This window comes from Lemur catta, chromosome 4 (assembly GCF_020740605.2).
Source record: "Lemur catta isolate mLemCat1 chromosome 4, mLemCat1.pri, whole genome shotgun sequence".
In the NCBI taxonomy this organism is placed as follows: domain Eukaryota; kingdom Metazoa; phylum Chordata; class Mammalia; order Primates; family Lemuridae; genus Lemur; species Lemur catta.
The window spans coordinates 66,940,613-66,965,634 of NC_059131.1; the positions used below are offsets into that span (position 1 = coordinate 66,940,613).

At 49.9% G+C, this 25,022-nt stretch overlaps 1 protein-coding gene across 2 annotated transcripts in view; it reads right to left on the minus strand.

Moving 5' to 3' along the window:
• Nucleotides 1–25,022, minus strand: part of REEP1 (receptor accessory protein 1) — a 64,574-nt gene that overhangs the window by 3,093 nt on the left and 36,459 nt on the right. The window contains exons 5-7 of one of the 2 annotated variants that reach the window (XM_045550023.1): nt 14,178–14,355; nt 9,769–9,804; nt 2,996–3,147 (exon numbers count right to left, since the gene is read on the minus strand). In XM_045550023.1, coding sequence (XP_045405979.1) covers nt 2,996–3,147; nt 9,769–9,804; nt 14,178–14,355 — 366 coding nt within the window. The remainder of the gene's footprint in view (nt 1–2,995; nt 3,148–9,768; nt 9,805–14,177; nt 14,356–25,022) is intronic. The other variant, XM_045550022.1, reaches the window with a different exon arrangement.

Consider the following 25,022-nt stretch of genomic DNA (forward strand, 5'->3'; position numbering starts at 1 on the left):
GGCATCCCTCAAATGGGCATAAATGTGGAATTTTTGGAGGACAACACTTGGAAGGGATTGTGTATCCAGCTCCTTGGCCAAATGCGCACATGTGTGAGGCAGCTGGCTGGGGCTGGGGTCTCCCTGAGTCTCCACAACAGGAATCAAACACTAGAGTCACATCCCACATACCCCTGTGAAACTAAGCCCAACGAAAAGGCTAACACCTTCCTCTTGGCTTCATAGTCTCCTAAATCTCAAGATCTTCCAAGGGAACGGTTGTGCAGAAGAATGACACATCTTTCTTATTTCCACCCTGGGAGCAAAATGATCTTAACAAATGATTCAGCAGAGAGAACCGCCTCCCCAACTCTTCCCTGATTTTTGTTATTTCCGTTGGGAACTGGTCTCATGTTTCTTGCTACGTGCTTCAAATTTCCATCAAGAAATTTCCAGTCCCCTTTCTGGATGTGAAACCCTTTAATGCACAGCAAACAACACCACAGAGGCAAACACTGTCTTTAGTGTCCCTTACCCAAAATGCTTAGAACCAGAAGTGTTACAGATTTTGGATTTTTTTCAGATTTTGGAATATTTGCACATGCATACCAATTGAGCACCCCAATCTGAAAATCTGAGATCCAAAATGCTCCAGTGAGCATTTCCTTTGATTATCATGTCAGCACTCAAAGTTACAGATTTTTGGATTAGGACTACTCAACTGTATAAAGGGTTCCACCTCATTTCCTCCACAAATGACTCTCAAGGGACCCCTCCTTCCATGGGATACACAGGTCACAGGAGGAGTTATTATTACTATGAAAGAAAGGGAAAAACTTTTCTTAGCATAGCACTTTAAGGGGGTTCACACAACCAGCCCCAACCTACCCTCAACCCCTGTCTCTGTCCACTGTTACACAGATAACTTCTTTCTCTACACTGTGTCCTTTCACACCTCTGTTCCTTCTGACTGGAAGCCCTTCCCTCTCTCCTCTGCCTTGAATATTTCTAGTCCTCCCGAGGACCCAGCTTAAAGTCACTTCTGCAAATGTTTTCCTAAGCCCCTCTCACGACTGTCCAGCCACACACAACCAGGCATCATCACCTCTTTTGTCTTCTCATCATGTTTTGTGCAAGTAGCGGACCTTGCACCTAGGGTGGGGTGTGCATTCTCTGCTCTGTGTCTCCCCACCAGACTAGGAGCTTCCTGAGGGCAGGCCCATGTCACATTTGCCACCATTTCCTGGTGTCTGGCTCAGTACCAGACAGGCACAACAAAGGGAGGGAGTGAATGAACTAGAGGATTAGTTCCCAGCCTTTTTGGCACCAGGGACTAGTTTCATGGAAGGCAATTTTTCCATGGACTGGGGAGGCGGGGGGCGATGGTTTCAGGATGATTCAAGCACATTACATTTATTGTGTAGTCAAACCTCTCTGCTAATGACAATCTGTATTTGCAGCTGCTCCCCAGCACTAGCATCAACACCTCAGCTCCACCTCAGGCATTAGATTCTCATAAGAAGCTGCATCCGAGATCTCTCACGTGAGCGATTTACAATAGGGTTCACGCTCCTGTGAGAATCTAATGCCACCACTGCTCTGACAGGAGGCAGAGCTCAGGTGGTGATGCTAGCCATGGGGAGGGGAGTGGCTGTAAATACAGATGAAGCTTTGCTAGCTTGCCCACTGCTCACCTCCTCCTGTGTGGCCCGGTTCCTAACAGGGCATAGACGCACCAGTCTGTGGCCCAGGGATTGGGGACCACAGAGCTAGAGAACAAGTCTTGGGCCCTTACACTGAGTCCTTGTGCTGCAGCCTCACCACTAGGCCGTGCTTACTAGCCACCTCTGGACATAGACCGAGAGAAGAAGCAGTGTAACCTACCTTTTTAGTAATCTGTCTCATGGTAGTTTGGTTAACAGTAAATAGTAAAGCAGTTTGTGCAGCTTCAAAAAACAAAAACAAAATAGCACAAACCCTTGGGCCCGAGAATGTTTTAGGCTGGGCTCCTATCCCCATCATAAGGCTGTCCGGGCCATAGTGCCCAGACTGGACTCCTTCACTAGTGTCCAAGTTCAGAACATCTTTTCCCAAACCCTCTAACTTCAAAATTGACCCACGTGTGCCTCGCCTTGGAAAGGAATCTGATGAACTCCTGCACGGGGAGGGGGTCACAACTGCCGTCCTAATGTGAACAGGAACGCCAGCCCCTGTGTAGGGGAACATTTCAGTGCATCTCACCTGAGTCTCACAGGGGTCTCTACTCTGTGGAAAGGGGACTCCCAGCTTGCCTCAGCTGGCCTCTCAGGCCGCAGTACTCAGCAGATGGGGAATAGGAGAGGAGACCTTAGGGGGAAAGAGGAAGACTCTGGGGTCCCCGATCCTGCTGGCCCTGCACCTGAGCCCATGACTGGTGACTCCCTGCCCACATCCCAGAGCAAAGCCCAGAAGGCTCCAGGCTCAGCCGTTCTGCTGCCGAAACTCTACCACATCTACAACTGACAATAGCACATACGTCAAGTGTACAGTTTTGGGTAACTTTAAAGGGCTGTGCCCCTTTAATAACACTTTATGAATAGCTACTTTGTACCAGGCGCTATGCAGTGTCTTGCAGATACAGTGACGAACAAACCTTATTTATAAAAACTTGTCAAATTATACATTCTGGAATTTTCTTCCCCTAAAACACTCATTTGGGTTGCTTTTCACTTGCACGTCATCTTAGGTTAGGAGTTGTTAATATTTGGGGATAAAAACCAACAACAATAAAGCCCTAGACACTTTACCACCTCTATTTCTAAATGAAATTAGTAAGGTCTTTCTTCCCCTCTTGGCAAAAGGCTGGATGCTATGTAGTGGCTTGTCCCGCCTACTTGGCGGAGGGAGATCTTTCCATCCCAGGTACTCGGGAGATGCTGGATGCCCCGAGAGATGCTGCTCCCAGGACCCCCAGATCTCTGGGGCAGAGCCCTTGGGCAAACACACGCTCCAACCCACAGCCCCAGACACCATGTACCTCCAGGGGCAAATCCGTCCTCCGAGGTGCCTTATACTTGTACATGAAATCCAGCAGGTCTTCCTCCTCCTCATCAGAAAACGCCAATGGGTTTTGGACCTGGTGGGGCTCCCAAGCCTTCACACCACCCTCATTCACATCTCCCTCAACCACTTAATGTCCATTACAATCTACACAGAGGAGACAAAGTACAGCAAGAGGGATCAGTGTAGAAAGGGGCAAGGAAGGGCAAGGTTAGGCACACAGCACGACAAGCCAGGCCTGTTAGGACAGCCAAGGCCCCCGTGTCCAAGAAAGAACCCACATCTTTGGGGCCTCCCTGCAGGGGGTCTGGGACTGTGAAAGTGCAATTGTAAGACTCACCAGCCACTATGCACAGAAACAACCACAGGCTCAGAATCTCCCAAAAGGCTACCAAGGCGTTGGTGGGGAGGTGGGGGGAGGTTTCCCTGGGAGACAAAGAGGCTGCCTTAACTGAGACATGTCAAACCCTGCAACTTAGACCTGCGATTCCACACCAGAAGAATGCTCAAATGCTTGGGCAAAGAATCTCCTCTGGAAAAGGTGGGGCAGTGATTTTGAGGTAGGAAGCACAGTTTCTACATTATCCATACAAGGAGTGTTGACAGTGCATTATAGTTGCATATTCAGCTGCAAACATTCCTACAGGATGTAAAATGCCAGGAAACCTTAAGGGATAACCTTAAGCAAAGGTATATAGATTTTTCATTTCAAAGGCTTAGTTCTAGAGAGGCAAAGGAGCCTAATGGAAGGAGAACTTGATAGTAGCCTCTGCCAAAAAAAATGACAGCAAGATTCCTATTTCAGCCTGCCTTGAATAAATCCACAGGAAACACTCCAGAATTAATTCATCTCACTGAATGCATAGTATTTTAAAAATATTAAATGCTAATGCATATTCCATGCCATCTGACCAGGTGGTTCTATCTTAGTTGAGATGTAAAATGTTTTCTGCCCGTACCTGGCTTATTTAAAACACACACACACATGCACACACACACACATCTTTCTATGTTTCATATATTGTTTTTACCCAGAATCACAGAATGCAGTACTAGGAGGCTCTCGAGTCATCTGGTCCAACCAACAACCCTGAGGTCTATAGATAGAAACCAGGGCTCTTCCTGGGACACCCTGCTACTGCTCCTAAGAACACGTTCAGCAACCAAATGTGCGCTCTCCATCAACAGGCTAGGCTATAACAGCACAAGTGTGGAGTAAAACTTAACAACTGAACCCTGATCTTGAGCGGCTTTGCCAGTTACTGCTGCTGTACTCGGCAACAGCCAGCAGGAGGCAGCATGACATCACGGTTGCCTTAACAAAACTCAAAACTGAATTGTAGGTTGGGGAGTGATCTGCTCAGATTGTGCTTTAGAAAGGGCCTGAGGCCGGGCGCGGTGGCTCACGCCTGTAATCCTAGCTCTGGGAGGCCGAGGCGGGTGGATCGCTCGAGGTCAGGAGTTCGAGACCAGCCTGAGCAAGAGTGAGACCCCGTCTCTACTAAAAATAGAAAGAAATTATCTGGCCAACTAAAAATATATATACAAAAAAATTAGCCGGGCATGGTGGCTCATGCCTGTAGTCCCAGCTACTCGGGAGGCTGAGGCAGTAGGATCGCTTAAGCCCAGGAGTCTGAGGTTGCTGTGAGCTAGGCTGATGCCACGGCACTCACTCTAGCCAGGGCAACAAAGTGAGACTCTGTCTCAAAAAAAAAAAAAAAAAAAAAAAAAGAAAGGGCCTGAGATCATTAGCTTTCCTTCCCCAGCATATTTGCTCTGGGTTTGGGTTGTCCCATCCTGTGCCCAATTCAGCTGCACCCTTAGCATCCTGTGAAGCACGAAGAGCCCTCCGTGCTGAGACCCCAGTGGTGCTTGGAGCCTGCACCACACAACCTGTGCTGTGTGCCCTCAGCCCAAGAGAAAGTGTCCTGAGGTTGTGGGGCCGTGGATGATCCTCCCTTGGTCCCTCTTAGCCCCTGACCCAGGTCTGGATAGACCGTGGCCACTCACCCACTGAATTCAATCCTGACATCATCTTAGAGAGCTCAGCTCTCGCTCCAAGTCAGAGTTTGACACCCATCAACCAGGAAGTTCCTATGGACACAGATACCTCTCGCCTAACAGGAGACATAAAAGACCAAACGCCCTCAGACCAAGGCAGAAACCGCCCAGCAGGAAAGCCCACATCCTGGAAGTGGGGTGGGAATTGGTTCGAGTCTGTGCCTCTGCACATGCTGTCCCCTCTAAATCCCAGTCCAGGGCTTTTCCTGTAGTGATCGTTGTGGGCTTCAGAAGGCAGCTCAGAGGCACCACAAAGTCCTTGGGCATCTGACAACCCAGTCCGCTCAGTCTGGATTCACTGAGGCTGAACCATGAACTCACACATTACCCAAATCATCATCATCATCATAACCTCAGGACTAAAACCAAAATGGCTTTGTTTGTGTTCTCCACTGCACCCTTGAGCAAGGACTACAGGGTAGAAAAGAAATGACCCTCTGGCCCACTGGGAGTGATGGGCCAAGGGGGACCCAGACATACAGGCAGGAATAGAAACAAGTGCTCAGCTCAGCAGAGCTGGGAGCAAAGGTGGCCAGTGTGGGCCTGAAGTCGCCTCAGATGGAAGCTGCAGAGAACCTCCTAAAAAAAGAAGAATGCTTTAGGTCACTGTGTTCACTGAATGTTTTTGCCAAGAGTGTTTGTAACATTCTACCTTTTCCTCAGGACCAATGAGAATGAACATTCTGTACAAGCCAAGCCTCCAAGCCTGTGGTCGGATATTGCATGGTGGACATGGATCTCTAACTAATTGTAATTCCTTCTTTGCAGTGGTTTCAAGGAAGCCTGGCATTTTTGACAGTCTACACCTTGGTGGCATGCATTTTAAATTTTCTTCTCACCCCTGACTGCATCTTACCTGCCCACTCCCTTTCTCCCAAGCTTCATTTTTGTTACTTTGATTCGATATATCATATATTTTCAGAAGTAGACTAACTCCTTTTTGGAACAGGGAGGAGTATAAATGGAGAAATAAACCCATGGAATACAGTTCCACTGAGAGGCCCCAGGATGAAAATGAGGGTGAGCAGCTGGGGAGAAAAGTCAGCAGTTGCCTCCTTAGTGTTCTTGTCCCTGTAGCTCTCAACAGAATGTGTGTCTCAGGCAACAGGCCTGAAAGGGTGTTGCTGTCCACGTCTTATTACTATTATGGCTCTCGGAGACAACTTGTATGGGAGAAGGGTCTCCTATGCCAGATCATAGCCACAATAACTTGCAAACCTCAGGTGGTGGCAGCCTTGAGCCTTGAGCCCACGGAGCTGCCACCATGATGCCCAAAGCTGGGTGGCCTTTAGGAAAAGGCAGGGTCCCTGTTGTCTTCCACAGCAGGGGAATGGGGGTGTGGCCTTGGCTGACATTTCCATATTAGCAAATGTGTCAGCAGGGCTATACAGCAGGCTGGGCCACAGGCTCCACCTCTTCTCTCTGTGGGGAGGGAAGGGGGGAAAAACTGGCCAAGTCTCTAAGCCCTTTAAAGGCCTGCGCAGAGCTGCCTGCACTGAGTCCGGGGCCACCCCACCCCCACAGTGCAGCAGAACATCCCCCCAGTTAGCAAACACACCCCACACAGCACACGTTAGCGGCAGCATTAATGGGAGGCAGCGAACGTGTCTGAAGAAGAGCATGCTCGTCTGGAACACTTACATCCGTGTCCCCAACAGCCACCGAGGAGAGAAAAAAGAACATTCTGTTAGGGAAGGGTCTTTGGGGCTGAAACACACACACGTGTGCATGCACACACACGCCCCCACCCACACAGACACATGCATAGTCGTACACGCTCACGTGCACGCGCACACACTCACTTTCCATGCTGTATACCTCAGACAGCTCCTCCTGCTCTGGTCAGAGGAAAGATACTGCCCAGAGGCCACACTCAGTAAAATGTAATTCTCTCTCTTTGAGAGGACAAAAGGCATGACTGCTTTTTAAAATTATTCCTCATACTTGATTAAAAAAGGAGGGGGCATCTCTATGACTAACCACAGCCAGTAATCCAGAGTTCAGTTCTCTATTACAATCAAAGTAGGTAGAGAGAAAAGAGGGGCATAAGGGCAGCGGAAGCAGATAATAATAGAAGCACAGAAAAAGAGAAACAGACACACAAGGAACAACAGGGAATCAACTGACGGAGGGGCAGGATGGAGCAGAGGTGGGGAGAGAATGTTCTCTTGGCATCTAAGATGCACACCTTAAAACTGTGGCTGACCCCGGGGCCTCTGAGCTCTACCTCAGTGGCTGTCACTGCTCTGTGATGCAATCATTAGCCTCCAAGATGCCCACCTTTGCTTTTCCCCACCCCTGAAATCCTTATCCATGGCGTCGCTGCTGGAGAGTCAGCCTCCAGCCCTGGGTGCAAGACAACTCTCCCGCAACGTCATCTGCTGCCACTTCGCAGGCAGCATGCTTCCCTCACAGAGACTGTCAGAGCTGGGAGGACTGAGGGGCAGCCAGCCCAGCTCACCACCTTATGGAGGAGGAGGCTGAGGCCCAGAGAGGGTAGGGCCCTTCCCAAGGCCACAGAGGGAAATGGTGAGTCCAAGCATCACGTGGTTCCTTGCCAGCAGACCTCTGGGAGAGTGGAGGGAGAACTCCGGGCACCGGTGTTAAGAGGGCCCTTGGAGAGGTAGAAGCCTAAGAAAGGGAGGGCTGGGGCACAGGCTTCCAGGTCCTGAGGCCTGCACTGAGCCCCGCTATGGCCCACTCCTCAAGAGCCCCCATCTCTGCAGCTCCCCTGCTCGATCGGGGATGAGGAACCAGAACATCCCCCACTGAATACCGAACGCACGTTTATGCACATGCAGCCTGTTGCTGTGGCCTTCCAAAAGGAGTAAATTCCTACAATTAACCGCAGTTCTATTTAAATGCATTGGAAATGGTGCCTGTCATCATGAAACCACCAGGAGTCACGGCAGGTGAGGGCTCTGACAGTAGCACAGAACACTGCCAGGAGGAAGGAAGGGAGGAGAAGGCAGCTCTATTCTCCCCGGTCCCCCAAGTGACAATCTACCAGAATGACAGGCTTTCGGAATGGCTCACAGAATTTACAGACTCAAAACCGTAAATAGATAGAAATCCCCACAGTCACCTGGGGCCACTGGTACTGCATGTTTGTTTGCCATGAACTAGCACATCCACCAGGCCAAGTCCTAGCGCCCAGCGCTGGAAACAAGTGCACACGGCCCCTCCATTTCTGGCTTGGACCGGGAGGCCCCACAGGGACACTCGCTGGTTAGAGTCAGAGCGGGGCTAGAAAGCTGGTCTTCACCTGTGCCCCTGCTCAGGACTCCTCTGACCTTGGTTCACCTTGGCCTTATGGCCTCCAAAATCCCCAGATCTTCTACAGACCTTAAAAAGCTCAGCGCTGAGAAGCCTTAAAAATAAATGGAGGGAAAACAGGACACCTTGTATAATTCACTTTCCTGTCCTCCTGCTCGCCACCGACGTGAGAGGGACATGCCGTGCCACTGTGGCACCAGGGCTGGTGGCACAGACAGTAATGGGCTCTGCACGTGCCTTCCCCCTTCTCTGGACACCAGCAGGCAGGCTGCAGGCCTGGCGCAGCCCCTTTCACCCTCTGAGCCAAAGGCAGCTTTTCCATGGGAGAGCCAGGTGGGGTGAAAGGGCTCCAGATTAGCCCAGCACCCGCCTAGTCCCTAACGTGTCTAGCTGGGGTTAGGCAAACAGAGGAGCAGGTCAGGACAGAACACGGCCCCACTGAGCCGTCACTCACACGCGGGGAGGGCAGCAGCAGGGGTCTCTGACCAGACCGCGAGAGCGCCCCTCTCTCTGAGGGTGGGGCTGTCCAGGCTACGATCATCGTCATCCTTCGCAGGATTATTGTGGCGAGTATGGCTCTTTCGTGGCCACTTTCACAACAGCGTAGTGAGATGGGAGAAGCAGGGATCTTTATCTCCATTTTAAGATGAGGAAACCGAAGCTCAGAGCAGTTAGGTGATTCACGCAAAGTTGCACAGCTAGTAGTAAGTGGCAAAGCAGGATCAGGCCTCCCTTGGCTACACCAGGACCAGAAAGCCCTGGAACTACAGGGCTTGGTCATTTCAGAGGACCTTGGGAAGCTCCCGGGTTCATCATCGCCCAGAGCGCGTGGAAGTATAACCCTGTGGTGGTTTTCAAATATCTCTACACGTTCTTCAATTCTCCTCCCCTTGAGTGTGGGCTGGTCTTGATGACTCACTTCCGACACACAGAATAAGGCAGAAGTGGTGGGTGTGACTTCAAAGCCTAGGTCATAAACGGTCCTGTGGCTTCCTGCCTACTTTCTCTCTCGGATCGCTTACTCTGGGCCATGCCACCTGCCATGTTGTAAGGACACTAAGCAGCCCCAGAGAGGTCCACGTGGTGAGGAACCAAGGCCGACAGCCATGAAAGGGCCATCTTGGAAGTGGGTCCTCCAGCTCGGGCAAGACTTCTGATGACTCAGCCTGGCCGAAGTCTTGACTGCAACCTCTGAGGGACCCTGAGCCGGGAACGCCCGGTTACGCTACTCCCGAACTCCTCGCCCACAGAAACCGTAAAAGAATGTGTTTGCTGTTTTAAAGGGTTAACCTTCTGGCCCCTCCATGACCATGCAGCTGAAAGGGAGCCCCAGGGTCAAGCGGCAGCTCTTGGTCAGAACCCCCTCCCGAGGTGAGCGTCCAGCACGCTGCAGAGCGGCGGCTGCCTACTCACCTTTCCGGGTCCTACAGGTGGAGCAGCAGGTACACACTGTGGGAACGGGGTGGGGCACCATCAGTGATACCCCCCACTCGACAGAAACCAGTCCCAGGCAAACCAGGAGGCCTCAGTGAGACGCGGGGATCCCAGTGTGTACAATATAGGGGTCCCAGGAACATGGGTCTCTGCAGAGACACCAAGGTGCGGGAGGGGATCATCTCAGCTTTAGCTTCCTCTCAGGTGCCAGGAAACACCCTCATCTGGCTGCATCCCGCAGCCCCAGGAAAGGCTGGGGATGGGGTCAAAGTTTCCTCTGGGAAGTAACTCCAACCACCCCTCCCCAGAGCCTCCTCCTCTTTACGCCTTCCAGTTCAGACTGTCCTCCAGGAAACCTCTTCAGGCAGACCTCAGAACCCCAAGTGCTTGGCATCTGGACGTCTGACCAAAGACCTAATTGGCTGCTGCCTTGCGCACTCCATTGGTCTTCATGCACATCTATGCCTTGGTATATAGTAGGTGCTCACTAAAAACATGCTTACTGAGTGATTCCAAGTCCATGGAAGACCAGGATCATTCTTACAACTTCTTTTGTACCCTGCCTGGTGTCCAGTGGTAGGTACTCAATGGATAGTGTCTAAGTACCTCCCAGTTCACTCTGCAGGAAGGGCAAGGTCAGTCCCTGCCTGTCCTGACCCTTCAAGCAAGGAGGAGAACTGCAGGCAGGTGAGAGGGTCAGGTCAAGTGCACTGCCCAGCCCTACCCCGGGTACCGAAAGCAGCTGGGAAGAACTATGCTTCCCTGTCTCCAACGTCCAGACCCTGTGTCCTGCTCAGACCACAGGCAGAGGCCTCTGTGTGCCAGGCATGTGGCGGGCATGCCGGGCGGGGGGCAGTGACAGAGAGAAGCACAGGTCATGTGTCTGCCTGCCAGGAGCTTGCAGAGCTCAGTAACCATGCAGGGCCAGTTCTGTGCCTTCTTTCTCCCTTCTTCCTTTGCTTGCTTCGTCCTTCCTTTCCACAAGACGCAGATGGTTGAGTGGATCTCCCTTCTCAGTTCACAGCAAATGGGCCTCACTGGTTCAAGGGACTCCCCCCCACCTTTTATGTATATTCTCATAACTTTTATCCATACACACCACCCACATTCTCTTTCCTCCTCAAGGAGCAGCAGTTTTACTATTTCAATGTGCAACTTTTTGTTTAAATGTGTTCTTGCAAACTCTGTATTGTTATTCTGCATGATGGGCATATATTTTTATTTTATATAAATTGTTACATAAAATCTCCTATTTTGTACTTTTTTCACTAGGCATCATGTTTTCGTGTTCCACCTGTGTGTATATTTAATCTGTTGCTTCCAATGGCTGCATAGAGTTCCATGGGATGCAAGTTATTTCTCTCCCAGGTTGTCTTCAACTCCTGCCACATGTCCAGCGCTTGTAAATTATCATGTTTGCTCTACTAACAACTCTAAGACACAGGCTGAATAGGGATTGTTGGCTCTTTTTTCAAAGGAGCAAGCTGAAGGGAACTGGGTCTGTTTTCTATGCCAGGTTCAAATCCCCTGGTAGTGGATTTGAAAAGTTGCATTCAGAAAAGTTCTAAGGCCGAGTCTAGGCCCAGCAAGAAGTGTGGTGACTGTTTAGTGGCATCTGCCTCGCTGTGTTGCATGTGCTGTGTCTGCACAGGCTGGTGTCATGGTGTCACCTAAGTCCCCTTCCCTACTCTGGGGCCCTTTCGCCCACCTGCCTAGACCTGGAGTCTGAGGCCCACAGCGGGGCTGAGCTGAGAAGGGCACACCAGCCCTGTGTGACTCTGACCCAGGCGCTTCTGCCCTTTACCGAAGCCCTGGGCCATCTCTCACCTGTCTTTCTAAGATGGCTTTTATTTTAGGCCTCAGAACAGCTGGGGGGAGTGCCACACTGCCCCTGGCCTCCCTGCTGGGTCGGCACCTCCCTTCTCTGCCCCCTGAAACCAGAGGAGCTGAGGCCAAGGGACGGGCAGTGAGACGGCTGGAGCTCAATGCAACACGCTTGGCTGTCCCAGCCCACGACTGCGGCAGTGCTCCCACTGCCTCCCCAGGGCATGGCCGAGGCCGTCACTGTCTCTGCAAATGGAGAGTGGCGGGGCCAGCGAGGAAACAAACCATCCCAAACCCTTTCTACCTGGTGCTGGGCTGGGAAGATGCTCGAGGCCCAGGACACTTCCATTGCCGTTTAGACCTCCCCAAACTTCTCACGCTCCGAGCACTGAGGCTTCCCTGAATAATGCACCAGGGAAGGTCCAGGCAGCAGGCTTGGATTCTGGCCCCGGGGGCCTCGGCACGGTGAGGTGCGTGTTCTCTCTGAGCCTGCCTCCTCTACTTGGTCCACCTCTAGAATGGTGACAGACTCTCAGAGGAAAGGGACCACAGGGCCGCCTGGGCCAACTTCCTACCCAAAGCAGGAATCCCCCCCTGAAACTGACCATTCAACTTTGGTTTGGGTCCTTCCAACGTCAGGGATCTCACTACCTCACCAGGCAGCCCATTTCTCTCCTGGACACTTTCAGTATTACAAATACCTTTTTTCTTTTTTTTGAGACAGAGTCTGGCTCTGTCACCTGAGCTAGAGTGCAGTGGCATCATCATAGCTCACTGCAACCTCAAATTCCTGAGCTCAAGCAATCCTCCTGCCTCAGCCTACCGAGTAGCTGGGACTACAGGCATGCGCCACCATGCCCGGCTAATTTTTTTCTATATATATTTTTAGTTGTCCAGCGAATTTCTTTCTATTTTTTTAGTAGAGACGGGGTCTCGCTCTTACTCAGGCTGGTCTCGAACTCCTGAGCTTGAGCCATCCTCCCGCCTCAGCCTCCCAGAGTGCTAGGATTACAGGTGTGAGCCACAGCGACCGGTCCTCAAGTGACAGCTTTCACTTGAGGCTGGTAGCCAATGAGCTGACCGAGGATGGAGGTGACACCTGGAGGTGTTCTGCGGCCCTGTTTCTGGGGCAGTCCCAGGAGGCCAGAAGCTGCAGACAGACGCTCAGTGAGGCCCGGACGGTCAACGGGGAGTGACTGAGGGCTCCAGCGCAGGAGTCAGGAGCCCGTGCTCTACTGCAGCCCACCGTGGGGACCCTGGTACAGTCCCCTCCCCTGGACCTTCGTCCCTGCACTGGCAAAATCAGAGAGTTAGACTGAATGGTCCCCAAGGCCCCTTCCTGCCTGGGCTTTGGGAATTCCATTCTAAGTTTTGGGGTGGGGGTTCCCCGGGGAGATAACCTCTCCCTGAGGAGGCCCTCACCCCATAGCCAGGCCTCTACTCCTCAACCCTGCCCTGCTTCCCACAGTGACAGGGTTAAAACATCTCTGAACAGAAAAGCCACAACCTTCAAACCTGGGGAACAGCAGAGGGGACATTCCTGAGAGGTGGGGAATGGACAGATCCCCAGGCTGCACTTGGCCCTGACCATGAGTCGTCATTCCCAGGACAGCCACAGGGCTCCTGCTTTTTTGTCCATGTCTAAGGCCCCAAGAGTCAGGTGGGGTCTGTCAGGACCCAGGGCTCAGGCCGAGGTACCCCCTGCAGGCTGCACATCGTCACAGAAGACTGGATGTCTCAGTTTGTACACTTAAGGGCAGGGCAGCCACCAGGCACACGTTGTGGCCACAGATTCCAAAAGAACTGCTGTGAGTCCTGGCCCAGCTCCCTGGCCCCTGCCCTCCTGGAGCCTGAAACCCACACTGATGAATCCAATGCCAGGGGTCCCCAATGTGGTTGCACCTCAATGGCATCACATGTCTGTGTCTCACCCAAGACCTACCGAAGCCCCTGGGGATGGCCCAGGACTGCAAGCTGGACAAGACCCCCAGGTCAATCCTGATCCCAGCAACCTCATGCTAGGCATGTGACAACCAGAGTTAGACTTCAGAGGCAGAGGTGCTGTTACTGTAAGGCCCTGGCCTCCACGTGTATTAGACCTCAGAGCTTGTATGGCCCTTGGTATGCAGAGGCTGGGGGTATACAGGGCTGAGGGGGGGATCAGGGGTGAGAAGGAGACAGTAGAGTGAGAGAGAGGACAGGAAATATGCAGGCAGGGAAGAGGGCCATGACAGCAGTAAGCCCTGTGTGGGCAGGAGGAGACACTCAGGTGCTCAAGATGGGTAATCCCCCCTAGAAGAGTGGGGTCAAAGAGGAAGAGAACAAAGAAAGCTCCTGTGGCCCAGTCACTATCACCCAACCACCCCCAATTCCCCAGGCAATGTGCAGGTGACCTAGCCCTGGTCAGAGTCTGCAGGCCTGGCCTATCCTGATCTGATGGGCGTCTCTGTTGGTGGCAGGTCCTTGGGCAAGGGCCAGGTCTCAAGCCACATGGTGGAGCAGGGCTCTCCCAGTGGAAGCAAGGCCCAACCTGTGGGAAAGAGGGGAAGCAAAGTGACACCTACCTGAGCTGCCAGCGCTCTCAGAAGCACTCCTGGACATCTTGGGCTGGCCGTGTTTGCCGCTGGCCCGCCCAGAGCCCGGTGGGGGGGGGCCCGAGGGAGCAGGGGCTCCGTCTCCCCTGATGGTGGTGAGGTCCTGCATGCTGAAGCTCCGGAGTCTCTCCGATAAGGCACCCTGTCCCTGGATACAACACAGGAGGGGACACATGTCAGAGGCCTGACCCACAGGTTCATGGGCAGTAGTTGGGGGGTGGATTCGATGAAGGCCAAGAGGGAGCTCTGATGGTCAGCAGGTGGACATCAGGACCTGGATCAACACTGCAGAGGGGCAGGTACCCAGGTACACTTGCTGGAAACACCAAGAGGGTCAAACCTGGATTTTCCAGGGGCTCTAATCAGCCTCAGCATTTGCTCCTTTGGCTCCAGGCTCCTTCCTCTCCTCCAGACACCCCTGTGAGCGAGCCTTAGACCCAGAGCCAAGGGCATGACTATTGCCTGCAGTTCCGACTCTCTAGAGGCCGTTTGCTGCTTCTCGTGCTCTACATAAATAAAAATCCATATATGTCTCCATTTTTCTCAGTCTCAGTACACAAGAGTTTGATCAAAAAATCAAAACCTATGTGTTTGTCTTTATTCTTTTCAAAGGAAATAAAATACAGAGAGCATTTTCCCAGCTATATGACAACAGTCATTTCTTTTGTCTGTACAGCATGTTACTGTTTATAAGGTGCTTTCTACTTCCACTGGCACATTTGAGCTTCATAAAATACCCAAAAGGTAATGAATCAGGAAGGGAAAAAAATGATATTAAAAAAACCCCTGCCGATGGTAACCATTTCATTTTAAAGAGAGCCACAGAATTAATCTCAGGAGGGAAATGTTCTTTTGTTTAGGAAAGCAAGATAAATCCATTATACTTATGAAAGGAAGGTCCTTCGCTGTCTGGATGAGAGAATGTGTTGCGGAGTGAAACTGATCACAGTGAAGGCTCAGGGATGGTCACACTGCTTTGGGTGTGCCTCAGGAGCTAGTTGGAGAGAGAGACTCGAGTTTAGGGGGAAAGGAAACCTGAGAGTGGGTCAGGGGCTAGTAAGAGACTGGGGTTACAGAAAATTAGGTTGGGATTTGGAGCAAGAAGTGACAGGCAAATAACTACGAGGCAAATCATCTTCCAAAATACTGGAGGGTGTGCAGACTCCCCTCAGGTGCATGGGACTGCAGGGGTTGGAAGAGATATTTTATCTGGATAATGAAGGAGTGAGTGGCGCCAGAGGTCTGAAGGACTTGGGGACAATAAGGCACAACAGGCATAACAGAACTAACAAATCAGCACAAAATCGATGCGAGCAGCTGACCAGAGGGCTGGGGGCTGGTGAAACTGATGAAACAAACAAGGGCCAACACAGCTGAGAAAGAGGTTTTCAGAGATGGGAGAAGGGTTCGGGGGATGTTTTTCATTTCATGCAATAAAAGAAAATAATGTAAATGGACCAACAAAACACAGCAATTTACTGATGTGAAAGATCCAGATAGGATAAAGGCAAATGCAAAATGAGTCAGAGGGAAGGAGGAACAAAAGGGGCTTGCAGACAGGTTTAGAAGAAGGGCCAGAATTAAACAAAGATGCATTGAAATATGAAATAGATAAGTTCCTAACCAATGAAAGATATAAAAACCAGGAAACTGACAACAATAACACAAAGAAAATGATTTAAATAATCAAATATATAAAATTAAAATTATAAATCTAGACAAAGGAGTTTTGGAGGGCATTATGTGAAAAAAAGACAGAAATCACCCTGGTTGCCTCAGACACTGCTGTAGAACGATGGTGGGCAAGGGTCCAAGCCCTCATGTTCTAGATATTAACAGCTGGGTGGTCTTTGCCAAGAAAATGAGGGCTGGGCCAGCCACCCATTACATCCCCTTCAAATCTAAATCTAATAGCCAATGATCTGTGATTATTTTACTTAGAAACATTTTAGATGACATCTAGAATAAATTTGATGACTAAAGAAAAATTGATTCTGGAAAGAATAAGAAAGCATTGATAATTATTATATAATTGAGTCATTAATTCCATGTTGGTTTTTTTGGGTTTTTTTTTTTTTTTTTTTTTTTGAGACAGGGTCTCACTCTGTTGTCCAGGAAGGAGTGCAATAGTGCGATCATAGCTAACTGCAACCTCATGCTTGTCAGCCTCCCAAATAGCTGGGACTACAGGTACACACCACTGCGTTTGGCTAATATTCCTATTTTTTATAGAGATGGGGTCTTCTCTTGAACTTCTGACCTCAAGCAATCCTCCCGCCTCAGCCTCCGAGAGTGCTAGGATTATAGGCATGAGCCCCCCACCCCCGCCCCCCCGCCTGGCCTCAATGTTAGGTTAATGTTCAGGCAAACCACTCACTGATTCACTCTTTCATGTACCTTTCCATTTCTTCATTTATCTGTTCAACAATTATTTGTCAAGTACTTTCTATGGGCAAGATACTGTACTAGGTGTTATTAGGAAACACTGCGATATAGCTCAATTTCTCACAAAGTGTAAAAAGACAAATGTACAAATAACAATACAGAAGTGCCATGACAGAAGCCATAGAAAGCCAAGATTAAGAACAATAGTTCTTGAGTCAGACGTGGATTCAAATCCCAATCCTATCATCTAATAGCTGGGTAATTTTAATCTCTCTGCACCTCAATACCTTCATCTGCAGAAACCATCCATCTGGCAGGATCGTGGTGAGGATTCAATGAGATATGCCTTTGAGACACCCATTACAGAGCCCAGTGCATAGTTAGCTGTTCAAAAACATCAATGAGGGCTGGGCACAGTGGCTCACGCCTGTAATCCTAGCACTCTGGGAGGCCGAGGTGGGTGGATTGTTTGAGTTCAGGAGTTCGAGACCAGCCTGAGCAAGAGCGAGACCCCATCTCTACTAAATATAGAAAGAAATCATATGGACAGCTAAAAATATATATAGAAAAATGAGGAGCCAGGCATGGTGGCGCATGCCTGTAGTTCCAGCTACTTGGGAGGCTGAGGCAGGAGGATTGCTTGAGCCCAGGAGTTTGAAGTTGCTGTGAGCTAGGCTGACACCATGGCACTCTAGCCCATGCAACAGAGCAAGACTGTCTCAAATAAAATTAAAAAAAAAAAAAAAGTCAATGAGGATGATGATGGTGTTGCTGTTGCTGCTGCCTGAGACACACAAGTTGCTGTTGAAATCAGAGACGGAAAAGATCACTTCTGACCAAAAGGACCAGGAGGGGCTTCATGACCCCAAGCTCAAATAAATGGGGCTAATTCCATCAACGTGTTCTGCCACTTCTGGAAAACACTTAGCAATGTATCTAGGAGAAAGCAGCAGCGGGCATCACACACATTCATTTTAGCAAAGTGCTCAGTTCCACTCCCAGAAGCCAGTCAGTCTAGTTCCAATATCACTGGATCGTGAAGAATGCAAGTGCAGAGGTTAGGAAAGAGAAGGAGATAATAATTGCTCAGTATCAACCCACTCCAGTGTCAGAGGAAATTACAGTGGCATGATGGACACAAGACTCTTGAAAACAAATTAGCCCTTATCCATCAAAACAAGCTGAGATGGTTAAAATCAATATGTCTCTCTCATGTGTAAACCTCTCAGCCCTGCGCAGTCTCCACTCAAAATCTCATTCCCACTCACTTCCCACAAACCCTATTCCTCCCTGCCGCTTCAGCTCTGCTCTGGAGAACCTGTGTTTGTCATTTCAGGCCACTGTCTTCTGGCAACAACCAAGAGTTGTTCATTGGTGTTCTGCAAAATCGGGTTCCCTACTTTGGGAAAATAAATTTGAATTCTCTAAGTTTGGAAAAGCTTAATACCATATTCCCCATAATTCAATGAGCCATATTGCCACACTAAAAGCTCTGGGAAGTCCTGCAGTGTTTCAGGTTGTTTAACTCAGTGTACCCCAAATGTACGTGACCACAGCGGGATACACTGTTAGCCAACCATCCCAAAGTCATTCCCAACCCTGTTCTAACATGGTGAGAAAACACAGATTTCCCAACCTCCTTTGTAGCTATGGATGGCCTTATGTTATGATACAGTTTGGCCAGCAGGTTGTAAGGGAAATCTGTTCAGGGATTTCTGGGAAAGGTATTTTCTCTTCCTGATATGTGGGAGGGGAAAGGCCTGAACCTGTTACTGCTTTCTGCCTTTGAGTGTGATTTGGATGCCTGGAACTGACATCTTGGACTAGGAGAATCACAGAGCCATCCATCCAGGAGCCTTGACATTACTAAGGCACTGGAATAATGACAGCACCTAGCTATTCCCAGACTTCTTATAAATGATTTTTATTAATTCCAAGACACATATTGTTTCATCTCTGAAATCGGGGTAGGTCTTACAATTGCTGCTGCCCTGATATTATTGTCACTGCCTACTTGTTATTTTCCATGATATGACTGAACAACTGAAACCCCTGAGTTTTTAATTAACAAACCATTTAAGAACCACTTTAGGAAGCATCTGAGTCCTTGTTGTCTAAAACACATTTCACAGACACCTGGTATGATCAAGAAAGTGGCAGTATCAGGCTGGGCATGGTGGCTCATGCCTGTAATCGTAGCAGTCTGGGAGGCTGAGGCAGGAGGATCACTTGAGCTCAGGAGTTCGAGACCAGCTTAAGCAAGACTGAGATCTCATCTTTACTAAAAATAGAAAAAATTAGCTGGACATGGTAGTGAGTGCCTGTAGTCCCCGCTACTCGGAAGACTGAGGCAAGAGGATCACTTGAGCCCAAGAGTTGCAATGTGCTACGATGATGCCACTGTACCCTACCCAGGGCTACAGAGTGAGACCCTGTCTCAAAAAAAAAAAAAAAGAAGAAGAAGAAGAAGAAGAAGAAGAAAGAAAGAAAGGAAAGAGAGGAAGGAAGGAAGGGAGGGAGGGAGGGAGGCAGAGAGAGGAGAGAAAGGAGAGGAGAGGAGAGGAGAGGGAAAGAAAAGAAAAAAGAAAAGAAAAGAAAGAAAGAAAAAGTGGCAGCATCAAAACTGGCAGAATGGTACCAGCTGCATGGATGAAAATTCCAGAAATAGCTTAATATTATCAACATATTGGAAGGAACAGAGAATGATACAGCATAGTCATAAGTGGATACTGATAAGCTGAGATGAAAAGTAATTCAGAAGACTCAGAAAATGAAGAAGTGAGGTTAGGAAGACCTTAACCAATTTACTATGCTAATATGTTTCTTTTAATGAATATACAAAAGTGACACAGACAAAAATCTGTCTAAGCCTAAAAGTCTTTTCAATAAGAAGAAATAAACATTCAAAGTGAAAAAACATTCTGTCCTAATTTAATTGACAATATTCGTTTTCTTAGTGGTACATAAGATAATGATGTGTCTTAGAAACTACAGCATTTTAGATTCAATGAAATATGGTTGCAAGTCTTAGAGAAGCTTTCTCTAATCATCCCAACTCCCTGTTACATGCCCTCGGGGCAGCCTTTGAGGTGTGCTTCTTTGTTGTACTTCATACAACAATACGACATTGTTTGTGGTTTGCCTTCCCCTCCCCGCCAGATGTTTCATCCACTACTGCTGCCCTGGCATCGCCACTCTGCTGGTACAACATCAGGGATGAAGGGGCGGAATGGATGAGCGTATGGCCATTTATTGAGCTGCTGCCTGAGTAAAGTGCAACAGTAGGAAGTCCCCACCTCTAATGCATCAGCCAGGGCTCCAGACCTGAGGGAGCACCCTACAGAACAGGGCTTGACATGTGTCCACAAGGAGTGTATGAGAAATGTCAAAGAGCGGTAGGGTGCACAGGACAGAGGGCACACACCTGAGAGGCAGGGTGTCCCAGAGGAGACCACACTTGAACTGGCCTTGGAGGACTTGTGTGGGTAAAGATGGGGGCCATGTGGAAATGGAAGTATATTTCTTTGTAAACGACAAGTGACAAATTCACCCCTGAGGGCTGCCACTTCATTCCACCCCAGATGAGGTCTTCGCAGTTCTGTCTGCTAAGGAGATGGGGTCCATTTATACCCTGTTAATGGCCATGAACATATCCAATTTGTGAAAGTGCCAGTGGAAAGGTTACAGGGTTTCTTTTAAAACCACCATGCCAGGGGAAGGCAGGGGTAGGAGCGAGACTTACTCTGCACTGTACACCCTCTTTTGTCCTTTTAGAATTCTGTACCAGGAACATGCATTAACTCTAAAAAATCAGTACAATTTAATTTGCAGTAACACCCACAGCACTCTTTCAAGGTCACCCTGAGGACCCCATTTTATGAATATAAGGCTTGCGTGATGCTGACAAATGCCACCTAGACCAGAAAAATGACATGGGAGTATTAAAAAACAACTACAACAACAACAAACCCAGAGCTGAGGAGGAAGACATGCTATCTCCAGAAACTGAGTGATTTCAGCTCTTAATGAAGTCCTCTTTTCCAGAAGGACACACCAAGTCACAGGGGAAGCCCCAGCAGAGCACAGGTTTTAGCCCATCTCACATCACACAATATCTAATGCCTGCTGTTGCTGACGATGGGAATAAAGACAAAAAGTTTTAGTGAGTCAGGCAACTGATAACAAAGCCACTAGCATAACCACGTTTCCCACCAGTAATTCACAAAGAGTTAGTACTTCCATCCATGAACCCCACAGTGTCCCCACCTTGCTGAGTCAGCCCCTCAGCCACACATGCTCCATGTCAGCGCCAAGCAGCCTCCTACCCACATGCTGCATGAAGACCAGGGCCTTGTCTGAGACACAACATGGGATTAACAAACAAAACAGAGAGGAGGAAAATTCTACCACGATAGCATCAATAGTCAAATTCAATTCATTCTCCAGGCATTAAACAAAACCAAGTAAGTTAATCGCATGTTAGATGCTATCAAATTAACACAGGAAGAGGCTCTGGAAAGCCTATGGAGGGGGACCCAGCTCCGTGTGCCTGGCATGGATTAACACACGCGCACACACACAGGTGCAGGAGGGACACCTGCCTCGGATCCAGACCGCGTGCTGGTGGGCAGAGGTGGCTGCTTGGCCTCACTACCCAACTGGATCAGTTTGGAGTTAGTCACACCTCTCAACAGGGTTACCTGCCCTTCTCTGAGGTCCAAAGAGGAGACAAAACGAAAGAGTCGAGCCACCTGATAAGGGGGAAAAGGAAAAAAAAAAAAGCAATGTGCACCAAGCCAACAAAGTGGGGTTGAAGGGGACCGTGCTGTCCTCACCTTTTTCCTCCCCTCCCTCCCTCACTCAGGTACTCACTTACTCGCAACAAATGCTGAAGGAGCCTTCACAAAGCCCTGTGTGAGCCCACAGAGGAACAGGGATGAGGAGGATACGGTTCCTGCTCCCAAGGAGCTCACAGTCTAGCCAAGGGATCAAGACACACAAATGCAGACAAGGCAGCGGGTGACAAAGATGTGCAAACATGCGATTGTGCAGGTGGGGGGACGGCACTGTGGCTGAGCACTGCAGGGACACAGGGCTCAAACCTGAGCACGGCCAAGCTGTGTCACCAGAGAGGAAGGGGAAGGTGAGTGCTGGCAGGGAGCGCACTGGGCCCGCACGTGGGAGTGGAAAACCCAAGGTCCATCTGGGAGCCCACGCGCGAACCCACCTCAGGGGGAGAGGCTTTGGTGTGGGAGAGTAACAGGAGGTAAGCCCGGGAGAACTGGGCTTCACCTGCCTAAGTTTGGTCTTTGATGATAAACCGAGCGCTCCACTGAAGGTTTCTGAGCAGTGAGCAACGTGAAGGAAGCAGGATGTTAAAATACTGAGAATACTCTAGATGTACCACGTGGTGCACACTGAGAACCACCCCCAATATCTGCTCTCCTCTTTCCTCTTCTCAGTTTGCAGCTGGACACACAGATATCTGGAACACAGACCTTATTTCCTAGCCTCCCTTCTGGGAAGTGCCCTCACTGAGAGACGGTGTGCAAAAACAAACAGCAACTGGAAGGGAGGCTGGCGCGGTGCTCCTGGTTTGCAGCCGGCTGGATGGGTGGTGAGGAGCAGGGGCTGGGGAGGTGAGGCAGGCCTATGCTGAGCAGTGACGGTGCACAGGGGAGTTGGCTCTCCATAAGCAATCAGGCCTGGTCACCTGGCGATGGGGTCTCAGGGTCACCAGGAAGGGGGCCCTCCACACACAGCGGCTGCCCCGGCCCTGCATATGGATGTCTCAGCTGGAAGCTTTGCCTGGGCCATGCTTCCCCCTCAGAGGCAAAGGCCCTGTCGGAAAGGGGCAATGAGAACGGAGAAAGGACTAAGGAGGGCAGAGGGGGCATCGACACGACAAATTCATCCACCTGCTAGTGAAAACTGGAGCTATGGTATGTAGTGACTCTAAAATCCTCAGGGGTGAACAGTCATCTCTCAGGTACTCAGCCACTGGCCCTCAGGGCCTGGTGGTGTCATCCAAGCAGAAAATGGCCACGAAGTGTCAGCTGAGTGGGTAGGGGAGGGAGCTTTGGGGTGATGCAAGGAACAGTGGGCTGGGAACTAGAGTCCCTTGCTCTGATTCCTCCAACTAACAGCTGCATGACCCTGGGCAAGTCACTCAGCATCCCGGGGCTTGGTTTCCTCTGTGAAGTGGGCTCCACAGCTCACGGCAGCTGAGGGTCCTCCCTGCTCCAGCAGCCCATGGCTTGACCTTCTTCCACTCTTGGCGGGTGGCAGGTGCTCACTTGTTGTGAGCTGCCCTTCAGGGACTCACACACCCCAGGGCTGAAGAGGAGGAGGATGCAACTATACAGAGAGTCAGGCCCAGAACAGTGAGGGAAAGCACGGGTAAGCTTGCCCAGGAAGACACAGCACATGCGAGATGGGCCGGGACAAGAGTGGGAAACTCAGCCTCTCCTCCAGGAGAATCTGAATTGTAAGTAACCTCCAATGCCAGCTTCTGACTGGGTTTTTCATTCTGTTCAACAGTAAAGGGATCATGATCATCCTCAGAGATCAAACTGACATATGGGAAATGAATTAACAGGTAAATTCTATTAAGCATCTATTCTGAGCTCTGCCTTCTGTGACGTCTTTATGTACGTCATCTCATAACTCATTTGTGGCAGGCATTATCATCACCCCCATTTTGCAGATGACGAAGCTGATGTTCACAGAGGTGCAACAGTAAGTAGTAGAGCTGGGGCTCTTAAACCTGGTCTGCTCATCTCCAAAGCCCAGCTCTGGATATCCTTGATGCTAAGCACTGCTGTATCGCTCATGGCAGCTAGAAGTATGTACAGCACTCATTCCTTTAGCATTTACTGAACACCTATGGGGGACAAGACACAAATATAAATGACTACAATGGTGCCATTGGAGGATCCAGGAGTGAGAGATCAGTTCTTCCTGGGATCACAGGAGGCTTCATGAAGGAGGTGGCATTTGACCTAGGTTGGGCAGGACTTCAAAGAGGTAGAAACAGAGGCAGATGGATGACCAACATGACCAAAGGCAAGAAAGAGAAAATTCTAGAAACAGCAGAGTTGCCATTGCTACAACAGTATAGAAGCTGGTGCTGTGGGTATAGTACCAGAGGCTAGAAAGGTAAGGACAGACAGAACTGGAAGGCCGGGATCAGGGGAGGACCACAGAGGCCTCAAATGGGAAGGGACAGGAGCAGGTGACACCACTTGGGTAGCTACTGTACCAGTCCACGCTAGGAGGGAGGATGCAGGGGAAGAAGGCCTGGAAGGAGGTAAGGGATGTCAAATGGTCAGGACTTGAACCCTAAGTGGGAGGAAAGTGGGGCATCAAAGCTGACTGAGATTTGGGGCCTGGTTGCCCGAGGGGATAGTGATTTCATTATCATCAGAAAGGGGGGACACACAGGAGGGGCAGATTTGGAGTTAGGAGACTATTGACTAAAGGTACCAAGGAGACGAGGGGAGGAGATGTTCAGCAAAGCAGAAATGCTGGAACTGAGCCCTGTGCAGGTAAGCTGACCTGGGAACCAGGGACTTCAGGTGACAGCTGAAGTTAAGGGAAAGGATGAGATGGTGCAGAAAGAGAGAGGAGAGTGAGCGGGGGACCCAGAGAAATCCACCCAACACTGAAGGAGCCAGAGAGCACGAGAGAGGAGTCAGAGAGCAAGAGGTGAACAAGATGGTGCCCTGTCACCACACAAGTGATTCTCAGACTGTTTTCTCTGACCTTCTAGATCCAACCAGCCTCTTCTCTGACATTAGGAAGGCAGGCTTCTCTCTTTCCACTTGGAACCTTGATGCATCAGGCTATATAATCTCCACTGGTAAACGTGGAACAGCAACGGGGCAAGTAACATCAGACCAGCAACTCCATGTGAATTCTTGGCCCTTCCTCTTCAGCTCACTGTGATGTTGGGTCTTTTGTTTGTTTGAATCCACTTAACCATTTACGGAGTGGAGGGAGATGAGGTAACTTTCCAGGTAGAAACACTGAGAACAGGGATCCAGAATCATGGGGCCCTGAGTGACAAAGGCACATGTGGGGAAACCACGCTGGGAAAGTCTTCCTTGGTTATGCTTAGACATGTTTTGAAAAGTGAAGCTTGGGTGCAGGTTGATTTATTTGGGAGACTAGAGGATAGGGAGTACTTCCAACCTTTTTCAGTAGGTTGTCCTTAACAGTTTAGGGATAATCTTGGTGTTTACAACTGGTTGCCGTGGTGAATTCTAAATATTAACTTTATGTCACACAGTCCTCAGTTAAAACAGAAGAAAGAAGGCTGACTTGATGTGAGCTAGCACAGGGGCCAGAAAACATTCTTCTGAGAAGTGAAGAGATAAGCATGGGGTTTCTTGGAGTCCTTGGCCTCTTAAATTCAGCAGACACGAGGGC